The 25,208-nt window shown below is 38.7% G+C and overlaps 2 protein-coding genes across 4 annotated transcripts in view; one reads left to right on the plus strand and one right to left on the minus strand.

Moving 5' to 3' along the window:
- Window positions 1-1,968: 1,968 nt before the first annotated feature.
- Window positions 1,969-8,413, minus strand: LOC129763157 (putative defense protein 3). Of its 2 annotated transcripts, XM_055761964.1 has the most exons (3): window positions 7,925-8,413; window positions 2,614-2,652; window positions 2,042-2,126 (listed from the first exon to the last, which is right to left on the minus strand). In XM_055761964.1, the coding sequence occupies exons 1-2, from the start codon at window positions 8,335-8,337 to the stop codon at window positions 2,625-2,627; spliced, it is 441 nt and encodes a 146-aa protein (XP_055617939.1). In that variant the 5' UTR covers window positions 8,338-8,413; the 3' UTR covers window positions 2,042-2,126; window positions 2,614-2,624. The 2 variants fall into 2 exon arrangements, with proteins under 2 accessions (XP_055617938.1, XP_055617939.1); XM_055761963.1 differs by lacking the exon at window positions 2,614-2,652 and having other exon boundaries at window positions 1,969-2,126.
- Window positions 8,414-19,699: 11,286 nt separating this feature from the next.
- Window positions 19,700-25,208, plus strand: part of LOC129762909 (uncharacterized) — a 188,138-nt gene continuing 182,629 nt past the window's right edge. For both annotated transcript variants that reach the window (XM_055761521.1, XM_055761522.1), the window contains exon 1: window positions 19,700-20,842. The gene's annotated coding sequence lies outside the window, so the exon portion shown is untranslated. The remainder of the gene's footprint in view (window positions 20,843-25,208) is intronic.

The following is a 25,208-nucleotide window of genomic DNA, read 5'->3' on the forward strand; positions in this document are numbered from 1 at the left end:
CTTTTTAAAATTAAGATCGCTTGAGTATGTTCTCATGGTGATAAAGTTTGTAGTTACTTATCGATTACTTTGAGGATAAAAGCTGTGTATAGAGAAACGCCCCGGTCGGATGAATGAACTATCATTTGTATCGGTCTGAATATTCTGAATCGAAGAACCTGATGATAGGTTATATTCTGCAATTCCAATTCAATGTTGTACAATGTTGTACAAATTGTACAAGAAATTATTCAGAGTTGGTGAAAGTCCACGATTATGAAGCTTCTCTGAGAGAATTTCCATGGAAACTGAATCAAATGCCCTGTTTTCCTTGATATTTACTGTCAGAAAAACACATGATTTTCTCTCATGGCAGCTCGAAATCTTCTCGTTACAGTTTTATGGGCCTACCGCAAGGCTCCTGCCTAAGCTCCCTCTTGTACAGTTTTTACGTCAATGATATGGATGATCGTCTAACTAGAAACTGCACGCTGAGACAACTTGCAGACGATGGAGTTATTTCCATCACGGGTACCAATCCCGTCGTTCTGCAAAAGTCGTTGCAAGATACCCTGAACAATCTGTTCACGTGGGCCCTCAAGCTGGGTATTGAATACTAAGCACTAGGGATCATTGAAACATTGCCCATCGACCATTATTTTTTTTTCAGACAGTCTCAGCTCAATAGAGACAATCCGCTCAATGAAAGTTGATAAACGCTCATCTTATTTCCTAACGAGAATAAGCCATCTATTGAGTGTTTTGGTCGAAAAATTATTCAAGATTACCTTAGCATGGGTTCCCTTTCATTGCTCGATTCCGGGGAATGAGAAAGCGGACTCGCTAGCTAAGGTGGGTTCATCAGAAGGCACACTATTTGAAAGGCAAATTGCTTATAATGAATTTTTCCACATTCCTCGTCAGCACACGTTCGTAAGTTGGCAGCGCATGTGGAGTGAAGATGAGTTCGGTCGTTGGTTACACACGATTATCCCTAAGGTCTCGAGGAGTGCATGGTTCAAGGGTTGAATGTAGGTCGTGATTTCATTCGCGTGATATCTCGGCTTATGTCCAATCACTACAACCTAAACGCGCATCTTTATCGCATTGGGCTCGCAGCAAACAATCTTTGTGATTGTGGCGATGGCTACCACGACATCGAGCATGTTGTCTGGTCGTGTATCCGGTTCCATGCTGCCCGCTCTCAGCTTTCCAGAGCATTGAGGGTACTAGGCAGACAATCGGTTATCCCCGTCCGGGGTATCTTAGGAAGCCGCGATCCTGATCTTCTGCTTCATCTATACCTGTTCCTCAGAAACGCCGATGTCAACGTTTAATGATATTTCCTTCATTTGTTCATAAAAGTAGTTACAATCATCTGTTTTAAGTCAAATATGCGCCGTTTTGTTCGATGACTTGTTCCTCGCGGAAATACCGCAGGACTTTTTTGACAGCCTAATATTTTGGAAAAAAAAGTCTCCCTTTAATTCTATCACTTCGTATAACGTCTCTCATAATTAGATTACATTCGTGAAGTGGAATCAGTGGCGTCAAGTGAAGCTTTCGCACTCGGGGCGGAAGAGTTGATTTGCACCCCTGACTCTAGAAAAATAGAAACATTAGCACCCAGGAAGGAAGTGTCACTGTCGCACCCGGGACGGAAGAGTCGGTTTGCACCCCCACCCTTATTATTGCTGCTGTACGCGTGATTTTCCAAATCTGACAAATGTGTAATGTAGCTTACGAAATGTTCAACCTAATGTGATCAATAACTCGAAACTTCTAATTTTGCGACTTGGTCCACTCTGACTTAACATCGACCATTTCAAACACGATCTAGCAAAGTCTAAGCACCTCTGTGGCAAGTACATTGTCCTGATCCGTATATTATTATGGTGTTTGTATAAAAAAACCCTAAGAAAAGTATTATAACAGCACAAAATCAAAGAACCATGTTATTTCTTAAAAAGTAATTTATTTACACGTCAATCCACCTAAGCTCGGGGAGCTCGAATTTATATACATTTTTGTTAAACCTTTGACTCATTCCGAAGCCTCGGGCTCATCCATAATGGGGTGCTGCAGCGGCTGGTGCTTCGGCAATCAAATTTGCCCAGAAGGTGCCATAATTTTTCACGATTGTGCCCCTGAAATAGAAAAAAAGTGAAAGACTAGGTTAGAAGTGAGCTTGGAGTGAACGTTGAAGGTAAGTGGGGTGAGCAATTCTCACGATTGATGAGGTGGATCGTTAACGTTGATCTTCAACGGTGATGAATCATCTTTTCAGAGAGGTTTAAAGTTTTGAAATAAATGATACTAAAGCATGAATATATGAAAAAGATAAACGACGGGTTGTTCACAACTGGATCGCTTGTGTCGATTGTAAACTGGTTTACTGGCCTATTTAAAGCAGTGTCTGCGCATATGGCGTTTGTGCATTGAACAAGAGGTCGATATGTACACAATATCACATGTTTCATATTCCATATTCCTAAACTCGTTCGAGAACACATGCTTCACTTTCAATTATTATCAATCAGTTTAGGGTCCATGTTGCTCTGACGTGTTAATTTAAATTATGTTCTTTTTCGTTAGTATTTTCATATACAGTGATTTGCCTATAATTGAACATACCGAGGCACCACTCAGTGTCGCATTAGAGGCGATTGTGATCTGTAATTGGACATATCAACAAACACAACACAATGTGAAAAATAAGTTAAAACAGGAAAATAATTGAAAATCTAACAAATAGGCATTAGAAAAGTATGCAAAATATATAATCTTGTAAAAGGGTTGAAAGCATTCCTAAAAATCGTGTTGTAGAAACTTGCTCAAAGGATGTTTACAAAAATGACCAATTAAAGGATCAACTGTCCAATTATTCGTGTCGCATTACAGATCTGTCCAATTAGCTAGATGTCCGATTAGAGGCAAAACACTGCATATGGTTTTGTGAACACCATATGTTTTCGTGGTCATATTCGTCTGTACTTCTAAATGATTCACGGAAAAAATCGCACCGGAAAACGACTGCAACAGAAACAACCGCTCAAAAAAAGTGCAAGGTAACAAATAGGCTAGAAATCTCCTGACGCGGGAAAACATCATGGATATGAGACGGTTTGTGATACCGTGCGCGAGTATACGAGATATGAATTTGCGCGCTAAATGTCCAAACCAAAATACAAAAAAAATATACAAAAATTGTGAAAATTTCTATAGATCGTGCGATAGTTTTGAATTACAATGAATCACATATTTTAAAACAAAAACAAACCGGGCAAACGCAATGCATCAGGCGAACGTATGCCGTCCGACGCTCGCTAAAGTTCGCTCGGACCTTGATAAGGGATCGTATCCTAGGTTTGGAACACAGGTTTGCATGCGAGAGACTGCCACTTCCGACGGCGGGTTGGTGGTCGACTCAGATCGCATCACCTTGGCGGCTTGTGCCGTCTTGATTCCTTATCCTCGTTAAATGGGGACTTCGCCCCCATTACATTGACCTCACAAAAACTAAATTATAATAGAAATAACGCTCGTTTCTGTGAGGCAGTTATACTAGAGATGGGCAAAACAGTCCACTTTGATCAACGGTCTTCTTACGCTCTTTCGTTCAGCGGTATCAATATCGGTATCAAGAACAACATAGGATGTTAGCTGACCTAACATACAAAGACAGCTATTCATATCCTAGCATTGATATCGTTGGACATTTTTTGAATTGTATGAAATTTATATTTCTGAAATCACGAGGGACATAAGAGGTGCTTCTTCTTTAAAAGTCGCAAAATGTATGTGAAAATATGTTTATCAGCCGACAATGTTATATGTATATGTGCAATTTTTCATATTTTTGTTAGAGCTAAATATAGGTTCCATGGAAGAGCTCTGGTTCTACCAGAAAAAAATCTACTAACAACTTCGCAATAGGCCATAGAACGGATTGAAAGCAACGCAAAAAAAAATTCTAACTTGTTTTCCTACTAGAAGATTTTATGTTTACCTAATTCATGAATCGTCCCCACTTCCTCCAGAATTTTTCTGACAAAAAGAAAGTATATGAAATGACGCGTTATTTTAAAAAATACATCAAATTTAAAATATACAGCTTTGCCTTTAATCCTTTATAAGGTCGTTGAAACTACCCGTAGAAAAATCCTCGGTCGAAAACTACTAAATACATTTGGTAATGCAAAATTAGTAGAATGTACAAATATTTTGTACATATTGTCAACAAACCCGCGTCCCTACCAGAGATTAGTATATTTTACTCGATAACATTAGTAAGCTTGGATATTGTTATATCTGAAAATTGGTGAGAAAAGCGCGTATTAACCATTTTCATTGTTCCCATAAGGCAATACGGAGGTATAATAAGGATATAATTCTGATACGTGCATTTTCGGCGAGAAAATGTAGCCGATATTGTGCTTCCGAATCATGGTTCTGCTTGACATATGTGTTTATTAGTACGGTCGAAAATGACTATAGATTGGTAGTATTTACCAAAAAATTCGTTATATTTACTAATTATTTCTCTCAGTGTAGGCCACGAATCGACTCCAGCTTCAGAGAACATAATCCTCACATGAAGAATAACATATCTTTATCATTGATAAAAAAACTTTTGAAACAGTTGAAAAAATTGGTGGCAACATTGTTGCCACTACCCATTAATCCCAAAAACACTGTTTGCCGCTGCCTTGTAAATTAACATAATTGCGCCTTTGGTTATGCGCAATTCAATATTTCTAGTGTAGTGAAAAAAAATGTTTTTTTTTATAGAGTTACAAAGAAAAATTAAAAATTTTAACTTTTCATCAAATACACCATATATTTTATTGAAAAAACTGCATGATCTTAAACAGTAGATTTTTAATTAAACAGAACAGTTACCGTGAAAAACTTATCAACTTATATTTTCAACGATTTCAAACAGAATTTTCTGCCAGCGCTTTGAAGTTGTGGTTTTGTAAGATAAAAATGATTTCCAATAAATATCGTACACTCAAAAATCAGCTCAAAAATTGGAGTATTGCCAGATACATTTAAAAGTTTTTAGTTAAGTGAACTATTAAAATAATATTCCAAGTGCAGTGAAAGAAATATTTTTCGTTGGTGGCAATATAGTTCGCACGGCCTTATAAAGGGTTAAAACTACGAAAATTTAATTTAATTTTGAACTCAAAATTGAGTAACAAAATAAGCTCTGCGATTCATGTATTTTGCTTGTAAATGACAATATCGTTACATTTGTTTGTCTTTTTTAACAAGCGTTCTCGTGTATTTAGCGTGTATTTATTCATTCCGCCCAGCGCGATCTACGTGTCTATCCAGTTCAGCTGCACTCATTCGTTCGCAATCAGCACGTTCGGGATAAGTTCGTTCCCCAATAGTTTACTCTCGAACAGTTCACTCGCAAACAGTTCGTTCGCAATCAGTTCGTGTGGCTAGCTACCGTTCTTTAATAAAGAACGACCGTTATTTTATCATTTATATTTCCCGTGGGGTACCTCATGGGGTCGATATTGACCAATTTGAGAATCCCTGGCTTACGCGAATCCATTTGTTTACGTTCCACAGCAGGCATAAAAGTCATGCGAAAGCGAAATTTAAAATTGCACTCGCAGAAGTGCAAACCGTGTGACATTTGCGGAAGTGTCCAATTGTTCCGAGTGAGTCGGCGTTATGTATTCTGTGCATTGAAAAGATGAGGAAATTATAGCAAATGTCTAAAAGTTTGATGCATATGATTCTCAGAGAGGATCTATGGAATTAAAATGTAGAAGAAACAAGGATTGTTAAAAGCAAGCTAGGGTCAAAGGGAGTAAAATTTTTTTAATCCGGATCGGAGAATTTGACATTTTATTTTCAAATAAAAAAAGCCTTTTTCTCTTTCAGGCAGACACAATTAGCAAATTGGCCGTTGCAAAAAGAGTTGCTGATGTTCCTTGCTTTCAGAACGTGTTGGAACTCTAAAAATCAAACTTAACATTAAAATAAATATAGGATATTGAGCATGCTTTGAAGAATTATTTGCTTTCGTGAACAAAGACATCGCCAAATGTAGAAAATACTCGTTCTAACGTTTGCATTAAAAAATGCACAAACATTGCCGATTTTTCATGGGTTTACTTTCACACGCACTGACGAAACTACCCATGCTTCATCAATCATAGTTACCCGTGAGTCAGCAGAACAAATTTGACAGTTCTATCAGTCGTACTCTAACCGTGATGGCGAAAACAGTGAAGCTACTCTGTTCAGAAGAGTGCGCGTTCAAAGAACCCCGCCGCGCCGAAAATGGACATCGTGCGGCACTTTGTGGACACCGGATACGCCAGTTCCGGCATTTACAACATCTTGGCACTATTGGGCAATAATCAGAGCATCGAAAGAAAGCCCGGTTCAGGGCGGCCGACGACCCTGAGCGACAAGAAGCTCCAAAAGATGCTGAAGAGGAAGATCGAGGGAAAAGTGGCTACATCGTTGCGTGCGCTTGGCCGGGAGGTCGATGCAACCGGTCAAACAGTGAAAAAGTACCTGGTGACCATGGACATACATGTCAGGCAGCGGAAGTCTTGACCACTGGTCTAGGAGCTGCAGCCAATGACGCAGCGGCAGCGGCTGAATAATATGGTCAAGTCGATTTTCCAGGCAAATCTCGACGTGGCGGTGGTGATGGACGACGAGACCTATCTCACCTTGGATGGCAACGCCTGGCAGGTCACCTCGTATTTTACTTCACCCACGAAAAAGTGAGCTCCGAAGTGAAGTTTATTTCACACACTAAGTTCCCGAAGAAGGTGCTGCTGTGGCTGATAATCAGCGAGAAGGGGATGTCAAAGCCGTTCTTCTTTAGCTCCGGACTGGCCGTGTACGGAGAAATTTATAGTACGAAGTGCCTGCCAAAAGTTGCGTCGTTCATCAAGAAATACCATAAGGACGAAGACGCGGTGTTCTGGCCGGATCTGGCGTCGGACCACTATTCGAAGCGATCGTTAGAGAAAATGGTACCCAAGTCGGCGAACCCGCCCTCCGTCCCCCAGCTGCATCCCATCGAGTATTCCTGAGCAAACCTGAAGCGTAAGAGCCATTTTTTAAAGAAACATTTTATCAAATTTAACAGCAGAATATGCCTCAAATAGAAATTTAAATCTTCAACCGCTGTGTTTCGTGCTTCTTGGTGACGATCGAACTCAGCTAGCTTTCTTAAAATCTTCGAAAATGTTATTATTCACAATATCGAACTCTAAAATATTTAAATTCCGGATGTTGGCCATTATACGAATCTACAAAGAGTGCCAATTCATTCAGTAATGATCACGGATATTAAGATCACGAAATGAAATTGCATCAGATATCAGAAAACAGTATTGAATCCAAAAACTAACCAATTATTCGAAATATTGCTCTCAAAATTTGTAAAATACACAACCCACGATAACATTCAAAAGGCACATAAGTCACTTTCGCCTGTTAATCGACTAACTAGCGTGCTTGTCGACAGCATGATCAACTGTAAAATGCGCACGTTTCCATCTTAAATACCGAGATGATTAAGTGAACGAGCGGCACTAAGGCGTGGATAAACTCTTTTCTTCGAAGCGTCGCCAACGGCACTATTCGATTTCTAGGACACCGCACTTGGGGGCACTGCAAAATCGCATTTGGAGGTCCCAGACCGGTTATTTGTTTTTTTTTCTTCTCTCTCTTCTATCGGTTTACCTTCTCACGCATCCGATCGATAGAAGGCAGACAGACATTCTAGAAACGGTCGCGACGGATTTCCACATCGTGGCACGCGAGGGATACAATTTTGTAATCGAAAAGTAGATCAAAATTACACTAAATTATACGTTAGGAGTCTCGCGTAATCAGGGGAAACAAAAGTGAATGGGCGCACAATTGGGGTTAGGTCTGTGGGAAAATCACTCACGTGAAGTACACTTGTCCTTGGTGGCCCTTCGGCGCATTCCAGATAAACGATGCTCGTTCTTTATCCTTGTTGTCGGCATGCGTAATGCCCGAACACTCCGGGATAGTTTTGGTGTTAGGCGACTCGATCCACTCGCCGATCCACTCATTCGATTGGGCATCCCGGGCCTGCAGGAAGAACCCACGGAACACATCGTGACCACTGATATCCACCTGAATCTGTGTACCCGGCCCATAGTGACTGCCGCTTGCAGTTACGCGGTAGGGGCTAGTGCCTAAATCCTGAGTTCTCGCGGCACCATGGTTTGGTTGATTGAAACGAGTTTTCACGCAAGTATCGGCGGGAGCCCCATCCGGGAAACCATTGACCACAGCGAGGCTAACAATGGTAACTAAGATACGTAGTCCTTGCATATTGCCTAAGGTATGACTGTTTTGAGTTTAGATTCCTTCTCTTTGAGAACACTGCACCAAGAGAGAACTGAATGGTTCGGACGCGTGTGTACTAAACGGCCAAAAACGGTCGACCTAGTGGGCTTTATATGTCCCAGCTGCCGAACCCAGCGCACGTTTAATTTTGATGTAGAGGCTATCTTGCCTGAGAGTGGTTGGACGGAGTAGGGGATCGCAACATTGACTCGCGCCTTCTCGTGGTACACATTCATACGGAGGGGTGATGATGCGGAGGGTGTTTGTTCTGCTTAATTATGTTTTAGTGCACATAGGGGAGAAACATGAATGAAAGGCGCCGCACCGTCGTTTTTGCTCGCTCTGGTTGTGGCGGCCCCAAAAGAGGTGCTGCTGACATATGGCTGATGAACAGGTTTTCATGAGGTAATTTATTGTGTCTACGGGAAAACGACCGGACAATGTATAGAATAGCGATGGAGCGTGGGGTTTTATTCCAAATTAAGATCTGTTGAATAAATAGATAGTCCTCGCCCGGATGAGTCAGCATATAATTTCCATCTTTACTTTCACAGATGTTGCTAGCTGAGTGCATAACGGTTAAAGTTGAAACGATTTATTGCAAATGAGAAAGGCTACTATTTATACATTATCATATCGCATTTCTGCAGCGTGAAGTTGTTTCAAGCTGCACCGATGTCGAAAAAAGAAAAAAAGGGGGTGTGATTAAGACTATTACATTATAACATGACATGGACAAATCCAGAAGTTACTGTGAGTATCAAAATCTATGCATCAAAAAGTCTTATAAGTAGGGGGTGTTTTGTTATCTGGTGTTTCAGCGCATAGTTTTTGACAGATCACACGTGATTCGTTCCATGTGTCAAAATTAAAGTTGTGTAGTTTTCATTGCCATTTCAACCAAACACTAACAAATGAACAACGCTTATAGGTCATTTTTTTAAATTAAATTTAATAAAATAATGTGTGCTTTTTTATTGAAGAATTGTCTTTAGCAATGAAGCATATTTTTGATTGAACGGATACGTTGATAATTAAAATTGTCCAAAACCAATGAGCAGCCATGAACTGTACAGGAGCTGCCAATGCATCCTGAAAAATGTTTGGTGCGGTTTGTGGTCCAGAGGAATTTTTGGTCCCGTACTTTTTTGAAGATGAAGATGAGAGCATCCCACCTCTGGGTGATCGCAATGGTGGTGCAATTATTTCCAACTTTTTATTGCCCAAAATACATGAGCATCTGGTTTCAACAAGACGGTACCACATGTTACATAGCGCACGAAACGATGGATCTATTGCTCAACGAATTTGGTGAGCTATTCATCTTCTGTTTTGGACCAATGAATTGGTCGTCTAGATCGTACGATCTAGGACTACTTTTTGTGGAGGTATGTCGGATCACTTGCTCAAAAACAACATCATACGTTTTATCGGTTAGATACCAGCTGATATGTTCGAAAAAGTAACTCAATGTTGGGCTTCCCCGCCGGGCTTTAGGCTTCGGGCCAACATTTACATTCTTTAAAAAATAAAAACCAAGCATTTATTGTTATTCCCTAAAAACAAATTTTAAATTTCTTACGACTTTCCTGGGTGTTTTTTCTGTTAATTGAAAACAAACACTTGAAAATCGACTTTTAGTAATGCTGACAATAAAATGAAATAATTGTGAAATAATTGATGTAACCATGTCAAGGCCAATGCTTAAAGACTATTTGAATAGTATGAGATATAGTTAAGTTCACCGTCATTATAAAAGCAACATATATAGTCTACGCTGGTTTGACGAAATAAATATTTTAATAAATAAATGTTTCGATTCTGTGATTTGTTAACTACGGCCTTTAAATTAAATGAAATGTATTAATCATCCAGCTAACTTTCTTTAGTTTCAAGTAAGTAGTATTAAGTAGTATTAAGAATGTATTAGTCTACATAGATTGACGACTAAATAAATAAACATAATTTCAGAATGTGAGTCCACGTGACTTTATTTAACGGGTAACAATCATCAATGTTGATGACGAAAACAAATCTGTTTGTGTGATTCAAATTTTCTGCAACTGCAGTATTTTTTGCCAAAAAAGACCAACTAATTGGCTTCAATTTAATATGTGGAACATCTGAATTGGTCCTGTGATTCGAAAGTTATGAATTTTTGAAAAAAAATGAATTTTTGGCAAAAATGCGCAAAATGTATAATAAAATGGAAATGGTCACCCTAACAAAAAAATAAAAAATACGGGTTTAATAATTTGCGATAAAGAACAAAACTACCACTTTTGGCGAAAATCTGAGAACCACTATATCGGTTTGGACTTTCTAGTCGAATACCGATTTCACCTCATTCTGATACTCTAAAATGAATCATTCGAAAATGGTTCTGGCTGGAGTGAAAGGAACATGAAAAAAATCAATTTCATTTCTTATTTCCGAAAATTGCAAGCCCAGGGGTGACATTGCGCATTTCGAAACGAGTAATTTTTGTTCGTTTCGACCACTTTGACTTAGCTTTGTTTACGAACCCAAAAATTTTACATTCCTCAACGAGACAAATTTTGCTCTAAACCTAGTACACTGAAAATATTAACTTGAAAAAGATACATAATACTAAAACCAATTCGATTTGAGTTCGAGTTACTCGTTTCGAAATACGCAATGCCACCCCTGGTTTTGTTTTTGAGTGTTGCGTGGCCACGGCTGAGATGCTGGAACAAAAAATAGTCAACAATAAACGTAATATTAAATTGATTGAGTTATATAGACTTACCGAATCATTTATTTCTTGAAAATCGATACTCTATTATACTATTATACTCCTGCGAGTAAATTACGGGATCGTGTTATTTGTTGTTGGAAAATGACAGTAGAGTTCAAGTGTGTGCGTTTGACAATATTGATGCATAATACACGAACACTCATACACACTCCGCAATGAAAACCGCCGCGGAGCTTCATCTCATCGAGCCTCCGCCGCGGATTTGAAATCGCTTCCAAAATCGCCCCGTTCTGTGTGACATGACTCATTCATAATACACTGTAGATGCTCCGCTGCGGTTTTACTCGCGGAATCCGCCTAATGTGACATCAGCCATAGTAAACACGATGCGAATTTCAATGCGGCGAAACTGTTTGTGGAGTGTTTTGCCGCGAGTGAACGCAAGTGATGGTTGCCAGACGATTTATTTATAAAATCTTTACAACCGAGAGAAAAAGTAACCAAATGCCACTGAGAAAAATGTTTCATTTGCTGTACTTTCCACTTAGATTTTCGGTTGGAGCTTTTTTGAAAAAAAAAACAATTTATTACTGAATAAAATATCTCACAATTAAACTTTTTACAGAATGAAGATTTGATATCATAACTGGCATCCTTGTGCTGGGTTGTTTACGTGTGGCATGGAGTGGAATGAAACATCAAAAAACGCGCGATCTGAATGTCATAGCACGAGATGAGCTCCAACTCATCGCTCCGCATCGCATCGCACTGCGCCGCGTTTACTATGTCCTCGGCCTAACTGATTCGGTCTACATTAGAATGTACACCGTGTTCAACATATTCTCATACGAATTCTTGTCCAGCACATGTCATAGTCCTGTCCACCGTGTCGTGATAGTAGGAGAGTTGCCTTACAAACTGTTTTTTCGTCGAAGTTTCCGGAACTCGCTGAGCTTATGTGTCTTTCTAGTTTGGCACCCCCGGTCATGTTTGAGCACATTGTGCATTGTCGGTTTCGAAACATTGATATCAGCACCATTTCAAGTACAGAGCGTTGTGATTTTCATAGTTCAAGCTTACACCGATACAAAGATAGTATATGCGCTGTGCTGCTTCACCACTACAGCGAGGTTATTGAGTAGGGGTATAAGGTCGTAGCGTAGCTTTTATTTGAACAAAAAACGATAATTATACCAGTAAGTTAATCAATTATATATTCTTCGCAGTTCATTTTTCCCGCCAATTCACGACTGGTTTGGCGACCGTTCTCCTTCAAAAATGATTTGAGACGTTCTTCATCAAAATTTAGAAGAGGTGTGTCATCGACGTCGAAGTCGCCATTTTTGAACTTTGCAAACCATTTTTTTTTTTGCTGTAGACCTTCTCTATACACGTCGCAAGTGTCCGGGGCTGTTTCTGCAGCTTTTTGACCTCGATAAAAAGCAAAGAAGAGCAGGTGTCGAATATGTTTTTTTTGTCTCCTGGGTATTCCATTGCTTAACTTTAAAACTAATTAAAAGTTAAATAACTCAAAAATACGATTAACATAGTTTGGTAGAGCAGAAAGAGTTCTATCGATAGCAAACAAATCGTTGTAAAATAAATTAAATATAAAAACGCTATGAACTTATTTCCCAATCCAATATCTTTCAAAAAGTAGTTAAATTTTTATTTCGTTTCTGATATCCTGTATTGATTTGATTCACGTTCCTATCATACCGAGACAACTGTGGTTTGTGAAAAAATCAGTGACAGCCTATTTGATGTTCATCATTTCCTCGGTTCTGCCAAACATACCAATTACGACCGCACACCACAGTTTAAACTCGCCTGCGAAAACCGATATATCACCCCAATCTTCACTCTAATTTGGTTTATAAGCGAGTTAAATCGAGAGGAACGAAAACCCTACATCACATAGTGCGACTCTTTTCCCTGTCAATGGGAAAGTATGGTAAGCCCTCGTCTTCGTTGTCACTCTCGTTGGTGCCACTCATTAAGGATTCTAAAATTTCCATCCCCATTCGGTCATTGTCGTTGGAGCATAATGAGCTGAACGACGGGAAAGGATGGTGGGCAAAAGCTCGAAAAGGTGAAGCGGTGCCGGCTTTTCGCTGAAGCAGTCAATAGACTCTGTATGCATTCGCTAGCAAATGTATGGATGTTCTTGTATGTGGCTCATGGCAAAAAGTCCGAAGAATTGCGAAGTGCACCGTCGCGAATGTATGTGTACTCATTGTGTCGGTAGTTAGGGTTGGATGGATAATGAATGGTTTTGAGAGTGTTGTATGAAATGTGGCGACGCTTTATTCATATATGAGTCTGAGCATGGGTCCTTTGGGGGAGAGTTGTGTTCGATATTGGGTGTTTTGGGTGGTGAGAGCGAGATAGACTAGAAAGCACTGCTGATCAACATTAACTTTCGGTACGTGTTCGTGACGAAAAGAGAGCGGGAGGAAAAGCTAGGAAACCCACTACGCCAAAATGTAGATTGCATGTTAAAACTGTATGGGATTCGGAATGGTTGCTAGTTTTTTGGTTACTTATGAGGTTTACGCGACGAATCTGTGACAAGACAAATTGATATACTGTGTTGGGTTGTCCAAAAAGGTCGCGCCGTAATGATGACAATATCGAGACGCTTATTCAAAATAATCGTTGATACTCGCCACGTGAATTAGGGGATTCCATTTTTCTATTCATCCCATTTACAGTCCGTTAGTGCAGAGCCGGAAGTATACCCCAGCATTTGTCGTTTCATCGACTCCACTTCATGGTCCTATTTGGTTTTGTCTTTGCACGTTTCGACATGCAGCACATTTTGGATTGCATTCAGCTTTGTGTTTTGTTGGTTATGACTTTGATTCCTTGGTCTCAGAGATCACTTCATCATAAATTTTCATTCAAAGTCCCGTGCTAGAGATATTTATAAGACCGGGAGCTCCGTGTTCCGGAGCAGTTTTCTCTCGATAAAATCAAGTACAAGTACTCTTCCAGATCGAAGCTTGGTGCCATATAGGTACTATCAGCAGAAAGCTATTGTAAGATCATGGAGTGGATTGAGAATTCATACAAAAGGCTCCGAAAGTGGTCGGTTAAGGAATCCTTGATAGCAGTTTTTCTTCTGAACTCATGTTTTTTTTCACTCTCCGCTATCCCCCACACCAAAGAGCTCGAATGAGCCCCCTGGTAGTGGACGCAACTATCTCAGCTCGAACTGTGCAGGAAAAAAAACTAATAAAAAAAGTCACAGGAGGGTTGTGTCCGAGACACGACCGCATAGTTGACGTAGGATTCTGTTAGGCTATCTGTTTATTTTAGATATGTTTGAAGAATTACATCGTTAAACTCTTTGATAATGATTTGGTGGCCCTGGAAAAGGCAATTTTGTTCGGTTGTTGGGTATTATTTGTTCACTCCACCAGTGTTTATCGAGTGATGATGACAGAAGGATGGTAAACAGTCGTTATATGGTGCGTATCAGATAAAAGATACTGCCCTCTGTGATCCTAGACGAGATGCCTCCTGTGTTATGTATGGATGAAATAAAGAAAAAAAAACTCACTAATGTAATATGAGATAATTACCAATACCGAACACAATTATTAATTTTTCTCATAAGTAAAAACATGTTACTTTAATATAGAGAAAACATATTTAAAATGGAAAAGGTAATTTTGTTTTATATTTTTTACTTTCTGAATGTTTATTCAACCCAATGCGAATTTTAATTGGACTAACAACACCTAATACTATATGTAGAGTATATAGGAAATAACTTTTTCGAATATTTCTTCACTTTTCCAATTTTTTCTCGCCGCATGAATTTTCCTTGGGTGAAAATGAACACAACAAAACAGACAGCTTAAACCGAACGACCCGTTCTCGAGCGGGAACACACCTTGGTTTCATTTTTGATAATAGAAATAAATCGTTTCATATATCAAGTCATTTTTCACACAACTGCTACCATATACAATTTTACAATTACACTTGTGCTAAATTTTTCACAATACACAATACAATACAATATATTAAATTTCCAAATTTAATTTATATTTGCTAGAATTAATCTTGGTTTTGATGTCTCTGTTAGGGAACACATTTCGGTGGGAACAAAAGCTCCTCCTATTTTCATGTATTTACAATGTCGATTTCCCCCAGGCAGCTTGGTTTTGATGTCTCTGTTAGGGAACCGTCGCATGTGTCGTCAATTTCGATCAATTAGAAGTGGATATTTCCGTTAGGAAAGGGGTTGAGATTTTTCAATTGTTCGATAGTTAGTTTCATGACATATATTATTTTATTCAATATAAAAAATTGTTATGGAGTGCCGAAATCGATTGACGCAAAACTTTCATCAATCCACCATGAAATGACTGAGCAATAAACGTTTCAAATTGGACAATTTTCACGATGTGCTCGATTTTCGGTTTTCAATTTGTACCCCAATATGTTCCCGAAAGACGTAATCCTACGTCTAAAATGAGTTGAGAAAGAAAACTAAAAATTTAAAAAATATATGTGTGACAGCTAAAGTCATTTATTTTAAATGGGTGTGAAGTCCCAGTGGGAAAAAAATCCCTTTAAGGGACTCGCTGGTAAAAAACATATAGAATCATTACAAATTTACATTTACATTTATGTTGTTAACTAGTTAAGGTTTCTGGTAGATCATATTAATGTTACTCAACCAAGGATGTCATGTAGATTTTCCTTCAGAAATTTTTTAAGTTTGATTTTGAATATGCTGCGATTACTAATTCGTTTCTGTTCAGTAGGCAATGCGTTATAATTTTTTGGGCCAACGATTGAAATCCTCTTTTGACCAAACTGTGTGTGTGTTCTTAATAATCTTAAATTGTTAGAATTTCTGGTCGGATAACTATGGCTAGTGGAAGGTATCTGAATAGAATGATGGGAGTTATTGTTATGAAGGGTGTCGTGAACAATCATAATTGATTGCATCTCGCAAAGGCTAACTATTGGAAGAATGTTATGGGAACTGTCTGCATACGAGGGTCACTATTTATATTTCGGGAATTGGCAACACTGATGTCATGTGAGTCCATCTGACGATTCCATAGTAAAGTTTGACATTTTTGACGATATACGTACTCAGAACATTTTGTCATACGGACGCTATTTGTTTATTTTATATTTAGTTGAAAGTTTGGTCTCGGCAAAAAAATGGAACTGAATCGTGAACATTTTCGTGCGATGATTTTTTACGACTTTCGACGTGGATTATCACAACAAGAGTGCGTCAATCAACTTAATTTGACTTTTGGCGATGAAGCTCCATCAAAAACCACTGTGTATCGCTGGTATAGTGAATTCAATCGTGGTCGTAGTTCGCTGTCCGACGAGTTTCGTGAAGGTCGTCCAAAATCGACTGTAGTGCCAGAAAACATCGATGCTGTGCACGAAATGATTAAACAAGATCGTCATGTAACCTATTGTGAGATTGAGGCATCCCTAAGCATTAGTTCCACCAGCATATATGCGATTTTACATGAACACTTAGTTGTGCGAAAATTATGTTCACGTTGGATCCTACATAATTTGACAATCGCTCAAAAAAAAGGCTCGTGTCGATTGGAATAAATGCTTTGAAAATTGGTTTAAGCGCAAGCAAAAGTGTATCGATCATCGTGACGAGTACTTTGAAAAACAATAAAAATATTTTCGCAGCTTAACTATTTGTTTTTGTTCCTATTCCCGAAATATAAATAGTGACCCTCGTATAATTGCAGAGTAGGCAACAATACTGGTCTTTAGAATATAGTTTTCAAGCATCTGTTTTGGAGAGTTTGAAGTTTTCTCAAATGAGATTTGCATGCTCGACCCCAAGCTATAACAAAATAGTTAAGGTACGAAAGGACGTGAGCAAAATAAAATTTCAAGAGAATGCTGCGTGATACGAAATGACTTATCCTGTGAATTATCCCACAAAGAGATGGAACTTTCTTCTCAACATATTCAACGTGACCAAAATTTAAAAAAAAAGTTGGTGTTTTCTCAAATTGCCCAGAGATGGATGATAAAATAGGAGAATTAATTCAACACAGAAGTTATGAAAATCCTACATGATCGGCTACAAGATTCTTTGCTTTGCTAAACAAAGAACGATTGTCTGCTTCCCATAAGGTTCAATAGAGGTGTAGAAGTAGTACATCCGAAGTAGGTTTTCAAAGCGAATTCAGGAATTTCGCACGTATACTTGACCAACAAACTGCTGTTCGCAACATGGTTCGGAATTGACGTGTTCGGGAAGGTTTCTTCAAATAGTGCGATTTGTAGAAACAAACAGAACCGTAAATCAAAACATTAGGCCAGTTTTTCGAAATTTAAAAAAATTGCCATCTATTGGCGGCTATCTGATTTTCTTCAGTTTTTTTGGCTGAAATCATCACTTAAAATGATCATATAAAATGGTTTGCTTCTGAATACGTTACGAAATATGTTTTTAGTTGAATTTCTCCTGTTCTTCTTGTTAATCAAACAAATATTTTTAAGCCGGAACCGATACTGATACTGTGCAAGCGTTTTGCTATTCTCTCCGTTAAGTTCTATCTCACTCTTTTGTAGCGGTTATTAAATTTAAAAAAACCGCCAAAATGGCGGCTGTATGATTTTTTAAAATTTTTGTGGATTAAATCGTCACCTAAAATACTCATATGAAATGGAAAAACGAAAAAAACTATTTTAAATTTTGAAAAAAAAATTCAGCCACATTGGTTGCATAGGTCCTGAACGTTTTGATCTTCCTTCTAGTGCGATGCATTGTAAAAAATGGAGCAAATTATTTATAAATGAGTTACTTTATGCTTTCGGGGTCGTTTTTGATGTTATAACCTACCCGAAAATGTAAGTTTTTCGATTCTTAGTTGCGAACAAAATTGCAACAACATTTTCCACCATAAATATGACACACGATCGACCTCCGGAATTATGTTGACGCTGGTAAAATTGAAATAATCTGCGTTCACGAGCTGCTTATATGAATAAGTTGTCAACGTGTGGAGCATAAAATGCAAAACTGCCACTCTCACAATTGTCTGTTCATATGGGACAGTGTTTGTTCGTTGCATTTCGAACGACCGAATTACTTCTTATGGCGGTACGGGAGAGTAAGCACACAAATGGGCAGAACAAATGTATGGGAAAATGGGGATGCCTTAAATTTTTATCAATTGAAACCATTTACGAAATAGGGATGTATTGTGTAAATCTTATAAATTTCCGATTCGGTTATATATAAATCATCAAAATTCGTTCGCAGCAAAAATAGTTATTAACGTTAACAATATTTCATAAAACGAGACCTGTTTTCTAGTATTTGGCTTAATTTATTTATCTTTTATAACATGACCTGATTCACAATATTCCACAAACTAACTCGGTCGTGTTTTGAGCAGTGGTCAAATTCGCGTTTCAGCTGCGCATAGAATTCGTCTTTATCATCATCGGGACTTGCAAGGTAAGGGCTGTGCACGTTTATGAAGCTGGAATCGGCCCTTCATTCTCAATCCCCATCTTCTTGCAGCGCTACGATGTCAAACTTGCGGTTCTTCGATAGTTCGGAAAACACACGAGTACTTCCGATGAAAGTGAGAGATCGACATTTCCACGTCGCGAGTTTCCAATGGTTAGTCCGTTTTCAACGCCTCTGTCTATTTCGATTAGTCCGGTTCAAATTTTCTTGTGTACCGTTCGTCACTTGGTGTTTTGTGGTGCAGCTCCCAAGACTTGCGATCAACTTCTCTGTCTCGCAGGAGGACCATCGTAATACTGCTGTTTTACGTTCCAAGTGCCACCAGGACTGGGCGCTTAAAGCAGTGTCAACTGGCTTAGAGGAGCTGGTTTAAGGTATTTTTGGCTTGTCTTGGAGAATGACAATGCCCATTGTCATCCCCCCCCTCTAAGAGAGAAGGGAAGAGTGTCTATTCACCATAGAAACATTTATTGCACCCTAAAACCTCCATATGCCTAATTTGGTTTCATTTGCTTGATTAATTCTCGAGTAATGCAGAAATTTGTGTTTCATTTGTATGGTAGACCCCCCCACCCCTAGGAAGGGGGAGGGGTCTCGAACTATCATAAGAGCCTTCTTCGACCCCAAAAACCCATACATAGCAATTTCCATGTCGATCGGTTCAGTAGTTTCCGAGTCCATAGGAATCAGACAGACAGACAGAAATCCATTTTTATATATATAAATGGGAATTGTCATTACGCTTCAAGAACATAATATATTTTGGAAATAAATGGAAATTGACAATTGACTCAGTTCCTTTGACAAGTACACAATTGTCATCCCAATTTTCCATTTCATCACATGTTAAATACTGCCAACTCATCTGGCAGCACTGTGCGTTCAGTTTGCTGGCAGCTAGAGGGAACCATCCGCACACCGTTCGTATGCCGCTGGCTCCAGGTTGCTTTGGCACTAACACCCATTCAGGGGGATCGGGATTCGCAACCACATCAATCTCATCAGTTCGTTTGTGAACGATCGCCAACTCTTGCAAAGCGCCTGCGCGTACGCTGCCGAGTCAACATCCTATGCTGCAGTATTTTCGGCTCCACGTCCTGTGCGCTCCTGTATGTATGTAGCAGATACGCGGTGGTACACCACTGACCGAGTTGTTTGCTTGCCATCCCACCAACAAGTCGAACAGACTTCGAACCGTTTCCGATTGAGCATAGTGTGGCAGTTCAATTTATAATTTCGATTGTTGCAGACACGCGGGCGGTTTACCCCCAGAAGCATTATCAAAGCCAACCGACCAGTTTAACCTCCCCCTCCATACGGTAAGAGAGAGGAAATACCTGTCTTGGTTCCCAAATCTGTCACCAACCGAATTACTGTCCACCGCTGACCGTACGATTCTAGAGCAAAACACAAGCGGAAGTGTGGTGAAAATTCTTCGCTGTCGACCGGAATTGCGAGAAGTGCGGTGGTGTATATTTCGTTACCAAAATTGTGGCTATTGGGTGGTTCGGATTTCGGTTCCGTTCGTTTGTCTTATTGCTTTAACGATTAGATTTCTATTGCGCTATTTGTTGTGCAACTGCAGCAGAGTTCTGCCATTGTAAGTAAGCAGGTGTGTTCGCGTATTCCGTCGTGTGCTCCGAAAATGCGTTTCGTTTTTCCAACCGCGGCAAACAACTATCTTTCCAGTTTGAAGTTTGATCGTTAGACAAAAAATCGCTGGTTTTATCCCTTTGTTTTCCTTTCCGACTATCCCGTCGAGTGGCGTCCTCTTGGCCCTGATTTTTTTTCTGCAGAAAAATAAAGCTCTCACGGAACCCTAAATCGATAGAGGAAACAGCAACGGGAGCAAAAAAATATATATAAAAGTAGTGAGGAAACCAAAACCAGTGTCGCCAGAGTAGAGTAGTAGAGTCCTGCAGAGCGAACGCCGCCGCCACCACAGCGGGTCTCACTATCCACTCGCCTTGACCAATTCTCGTATATTAGCGTGCCTGTAAGTGTGTGCCGTGATCAATTTGCGGGGTGATTTCGTATCATTTTGCCCAATGTGTCAGTAGTGAGTGGAACAAGTTTACCCGTCTCTCATTAGCTTAAATAAGATTTTCACTCGGTGCGCCCCGATGGCGACTACTCAATTGTATCGTCGCCGTTAGCTGCTTTCCGTTTCCGTGAGATATACCGGGATCAGAGAAATCCGTACTCGAACGTACGCTAGTGCAAAGCTCGCTAAGAAGTTCTGCAAACATCGTTAAAAAAGGAACTACAAAAAGGTAAGCAATCCTAAATGTATACACACGGACCCCGCCAGCGTGTCGCGGCACCATCCGTGTAAATATATTCTGCGCTTTGTTGTCACTTTTCCATTTTCCATTCGGTCATTTGGAATTGCGAAACTGGGGAACTAGGGGGAATGGCACTGTTGGTCAAACCAAGTGGATTTCTTTGTTTTAAGAGTGTGTGTTTTCCGACGATTATTTCCCATTTCCACTACAATTAAAGACCGGGAAGGGAATGAGTGCTTTGGTTACAGTGTATTCATACTTGGTTTGAAACAGTTTAAATATTGTGATTTGCAATGTGTTCAGCTGATTAAAAATGCATTCATGTGTTCATAGATGTAGAGAAGATTTTTATTTGAGTTTCATTCTGAACTTTGAACTGTGAATTTTTATGAAGTTCAGATGATAACAGGCTTCTCATCTGGCCACGGAAAAATATACTCAAACATAATATTTGCCGTACCCACTAAACAAAAAATGATTTAATCCTGTTTTTTTTCAATTTGGAAATGTAAGAGTTCTGATATCTATCGAAATTATAAGTTAAGAAAATTATTTACACTGGAGCAAGTCATTCTGACTGTTTAATTTCGATTAAAAAAATAATGATGACACATCATGACACAATTTCCTAAAAAGTTGTGATGACACCTTATGACACAACTTCCTAAGAAGTTGTGACTTTTTGTACAACTTATCAATAAACGTAATAAAATAAACGTAATAATAAGTTGTACAAAAAGTCATTTTAGGAAATTGTGTCATAATGTATCATAATTTTTTTTAAATTGAAATTAAACAACAGTTAGAATGACTTGCTCGGACAATCCAGTGTTAATAATTTTCTTAACTTATAACTTATTATTAAACGTAATAATAAGTTGTACAAAAAGTCACAACTTTTTAGGAAATTGTGTCATAATTATTTTTCTAATAAAAATAGAAGAGCTATAAAAATGACTTGTTTGGGCAATCTAGTGTTAAAAATACAAGTGTATATTGTGAAAAAAAAACTTAATTGGAATGTGATTTATTTTCGAGTTTTCCTTCGTTTTACTTCCCGAACCATGAAATTATGGACAAACACAAAAAATGTGTTGGTTATTTCTATGAACCGCAAGGTTGACGTAGGACTACCATTGGCTTAGCAATCAATTGTTTGTATTGCTGAAATTATTGATTGAATGAAACAACTTCGGAATTTAATTGAATCTCAAGAATCCAATAGTACAGTTCCAGTAATCAGGAGGGGTTAAAGTGTGTAAGTATTGTTATTAAAGGCAAACATAATCGAATTAATACAAATGAACGAACTACATGTTTCACAATTAATTCTGGCGCTACAAATCATAAGGGCCCAATTGACATTTTGGCTTTTCTAAACTTAATTTAAATTTAATTTAACTTCTCGCCGAATGTTATGTTTTTATTATTCTGAACGCTAGAATTATATTATTTGAACATTTTGACGTGGGACTTTGTCTTACCGGAGTATATGGGGGGTAAAATGAAAACCTAAACATAGAACATGCAGGAAAAAATGAAAGATTCCGAATGCTTATAACTCGAACATTTCTTACTGGATCGGAAAGATGTTTACATCAACTGATACGGAATATTTCTACGCTTCTATCGCAATTAATAAAATGTTATTTTTCACAAGATAAACAATTGAATAACTGTATAACGTTAAGCGTTATCTAAACACCCTAACTACCACGTTTTGATTGGCCCGATTTACGGTTTCTCCAACATAGCCATCAAAACCTAGCAGCCTTTGGAAAATCGGCATTGAAAACACATGAAAGTATGGGGACTTTTGTTCTCACCGAAATGTGTTCCCTAACACAGACTTCAAAACCAAGCAGCGTTAGAGAAATCGGCATTGCAAATACATGAAAGTCGGGGGTATTTTTGTTCCGACTGGAATGTGTTTCCATAACACAGACTTCTAATCCATGGAGCGTGGGGAAATTGGCATTGCAAATACATGCAAGTCAGGGGCATTTTTGTTCCGACTGAAATGTTTTTTCCCAGCACAGACTTCTGAACCAAGGTGTCTAAGGAGATTGGGATTGCAAACTCATGCAGATCGGGGGTATTCCACTGAAATGTGTTTCCCTAACACAGACTTCAGAACCAAGGTGTCTGAGGAAATTGGCATTGCATATTAATGCAGGTCAGGGGTATTTTTGTTCCGACTGAAATGTGTTTACCTAATAAAGACTTCTAATCCAAGGTATCTGGGGAAATCGGCATTCGAGGTCATTTTGCTCTGACTGAAATGTGTTTCCCTAACACAGACATCTAAACAAGAGATGGGCAAAACGGTTCACTTTAATGAACTGTTCGGTGACCAACTGTTCACTTAAGTGAACTAGTTCTTTTGAACAGTTCGCTCACTCTTTCGTACATTAGAGGGATATGCCAAAGCAAGTATAAAAAAGTGTGAGATGTTATTTAGGACTGTTCTGTTCATTCATTAAATACTTTTTGTTATTAAATACTGTTTTGTTACGTCCGAATTTTGTTAAAAATATCTTAGCAGAATAGAAAATCAAACTATGATTTTGAAATTTAGATTTAGTTTGAGCTGTGATTCATTCTTCTCAGCACAAACTAGCGTTGCACTGCTTTTCTACGATGCACGATGTTCAATAACTGATATAGCAAAACTGTACCAAAACGCGAACGACTTTCTCGAAATTATCGAGCACAATCTGATATAATATAGAAACAATTCATATCAGCGTCACATATTTTTAGATGCTGTTCAAAAAGATTGTACATACACAGTTCAGTCAGCGGTCTTCCTAGTCAGTTCGTTCTGAACTGGGTAAGCAGTTCATGTGAACTGTTGCCCAGTAAAAAAGAACGACCGTTCGTTCACTCTTTTTGATGAACTAATTCTTTTGAACAGTTCATGAACGGTTTGCCCATCTCTAATCTAAACCAAGATGCCATCATACCAAACGTAAAAGGACCGTCATAAAATTTACTTGTAACGAAGAACATAATCTATTGAATGAATTGACCTTACATGACATTATACAATATTTTTACTCACAAAGCAAATATATTGAGTTCAATTGAATTCGGAAATTGTTTCATTCAATCAAAATTTCAATAAATTCAAACAAATGATTGCTAAGCTAATGATTTAGATTCATTCAAAAATAATATCCGAAGTGTTATACAAGCGAATTGAATAGAACAACTTCGAAGTCTTCGTAGTCACCCTCTATATATCTTTTCCAGAAAATCTGCCTTCATATCTGTATTCAATTTATGTGTTCAAGGAAAGCATTTTCTTAGCTTTAGCATTCATGAATACGCGATGTTGTGGCTCTCACTTATTGCGTATCAAGTATTGTAACCAAATACACTGTAGTAGAAATACTTCGCTTCATTGAGGGGAAATGGAGGTCCACAAAACTATCAGGGTATATTTGTTTACGCTGCACTGCACTGCACCCTCCTTGTGGTATATTGCTGGTATACCATATTGAAGTAACAATTGAAGAACTGAATAACTGTTGACGCGTGAAAAGGAGAAACACGGAAATATGTAATTACAGATTCTTGGTTTCTTGAAGTCGGAAAAATATGTAGGAATACAGATTAATCTACAGTTTTGGCAAACAACCTATTGTTGAATTCGCCGCGACGTCGTTGACAGTTTGTTTTGAAGATCTCACGTCGTTTGCGTCGTTGTAATAGATGCTGAACTTTGCTTTTAAGAGTAGTGAATGAAGTGCATGATGTGAATTGGAATTACATAATCAATCGTTGAGTGAAGATTTGTTTCGTTTTATTTACATGAAAAAGCGGCGATGTCAGCACTAGATTGTGATTATAAATCGACAGACAGCGTCAGCCGAGTGTTTAGCAAGCGTTGACAGCCGACGCTACGCGACTCAAAGGCGAGTGATATGTTATTTTATTTTTTTTTATTCTTTATTTGAGAGGCTTTCAGCCTCCTGGGCTCGTTCGCCTTTGAAAGTGATATGTTATAATTTTAGGCAAAAGAACAACAAAAATGGTGATTACGTCAACTGCAAACCTTGCGTTATATCACAGGTGTAAACGTGACATTAGGTTTAGTTTCAGTTCCACACGAGGCAAGTGATTTTTATTTGCAAGAAAATATAAAAAAGCTCGCAAATCAGGAGTTATTCCGCGAGACGCGACAATCATGTCACGCATGTTTTCGTATTCTGATAGTCAATGCATGGGGAAAAAGTTTCACGCGATTAACTCTGCTGATATGTCGTATTCTTGGAGTCGCATTTCCGCGAATATAATGACAGAAAACAAGTAAGTTGAAATGCTCATCCAGTGTCCAGGTTTTATTTAA

This window comes from Toxorhynchites rutilus, chromosome 1, assembly GCF_029784135.1.
Source record: "Toxorhynchites rutilus septentrionalis strain SRP chromosome 1, ASM2978413v1, whole genome shotgun sequence".
NCBI lineage: Eukaryota > Metazoa > Arthropoda > Insecta > Diptera > Culicidae > Toxorhynchites > Toxorhynchites rutilus.

Bases quoted from the DNA above. Each gene is read 5' to 3' on its own strand.
- LOC129763157 (XM_055761963.1), bottom strand. From the start codon at position 8,337: ATGCAAGGACTACGTATCTTAGTTACCATTGTTAGCCTCGCTGTGGTC. The intron at 2,127-7,924 runs GTGAGTGATTTT...TTTCTATTTCAG, and splicing joins CAAGGACAAGTGTACTTCAC to GGGCACAATCGTGAAAAATT.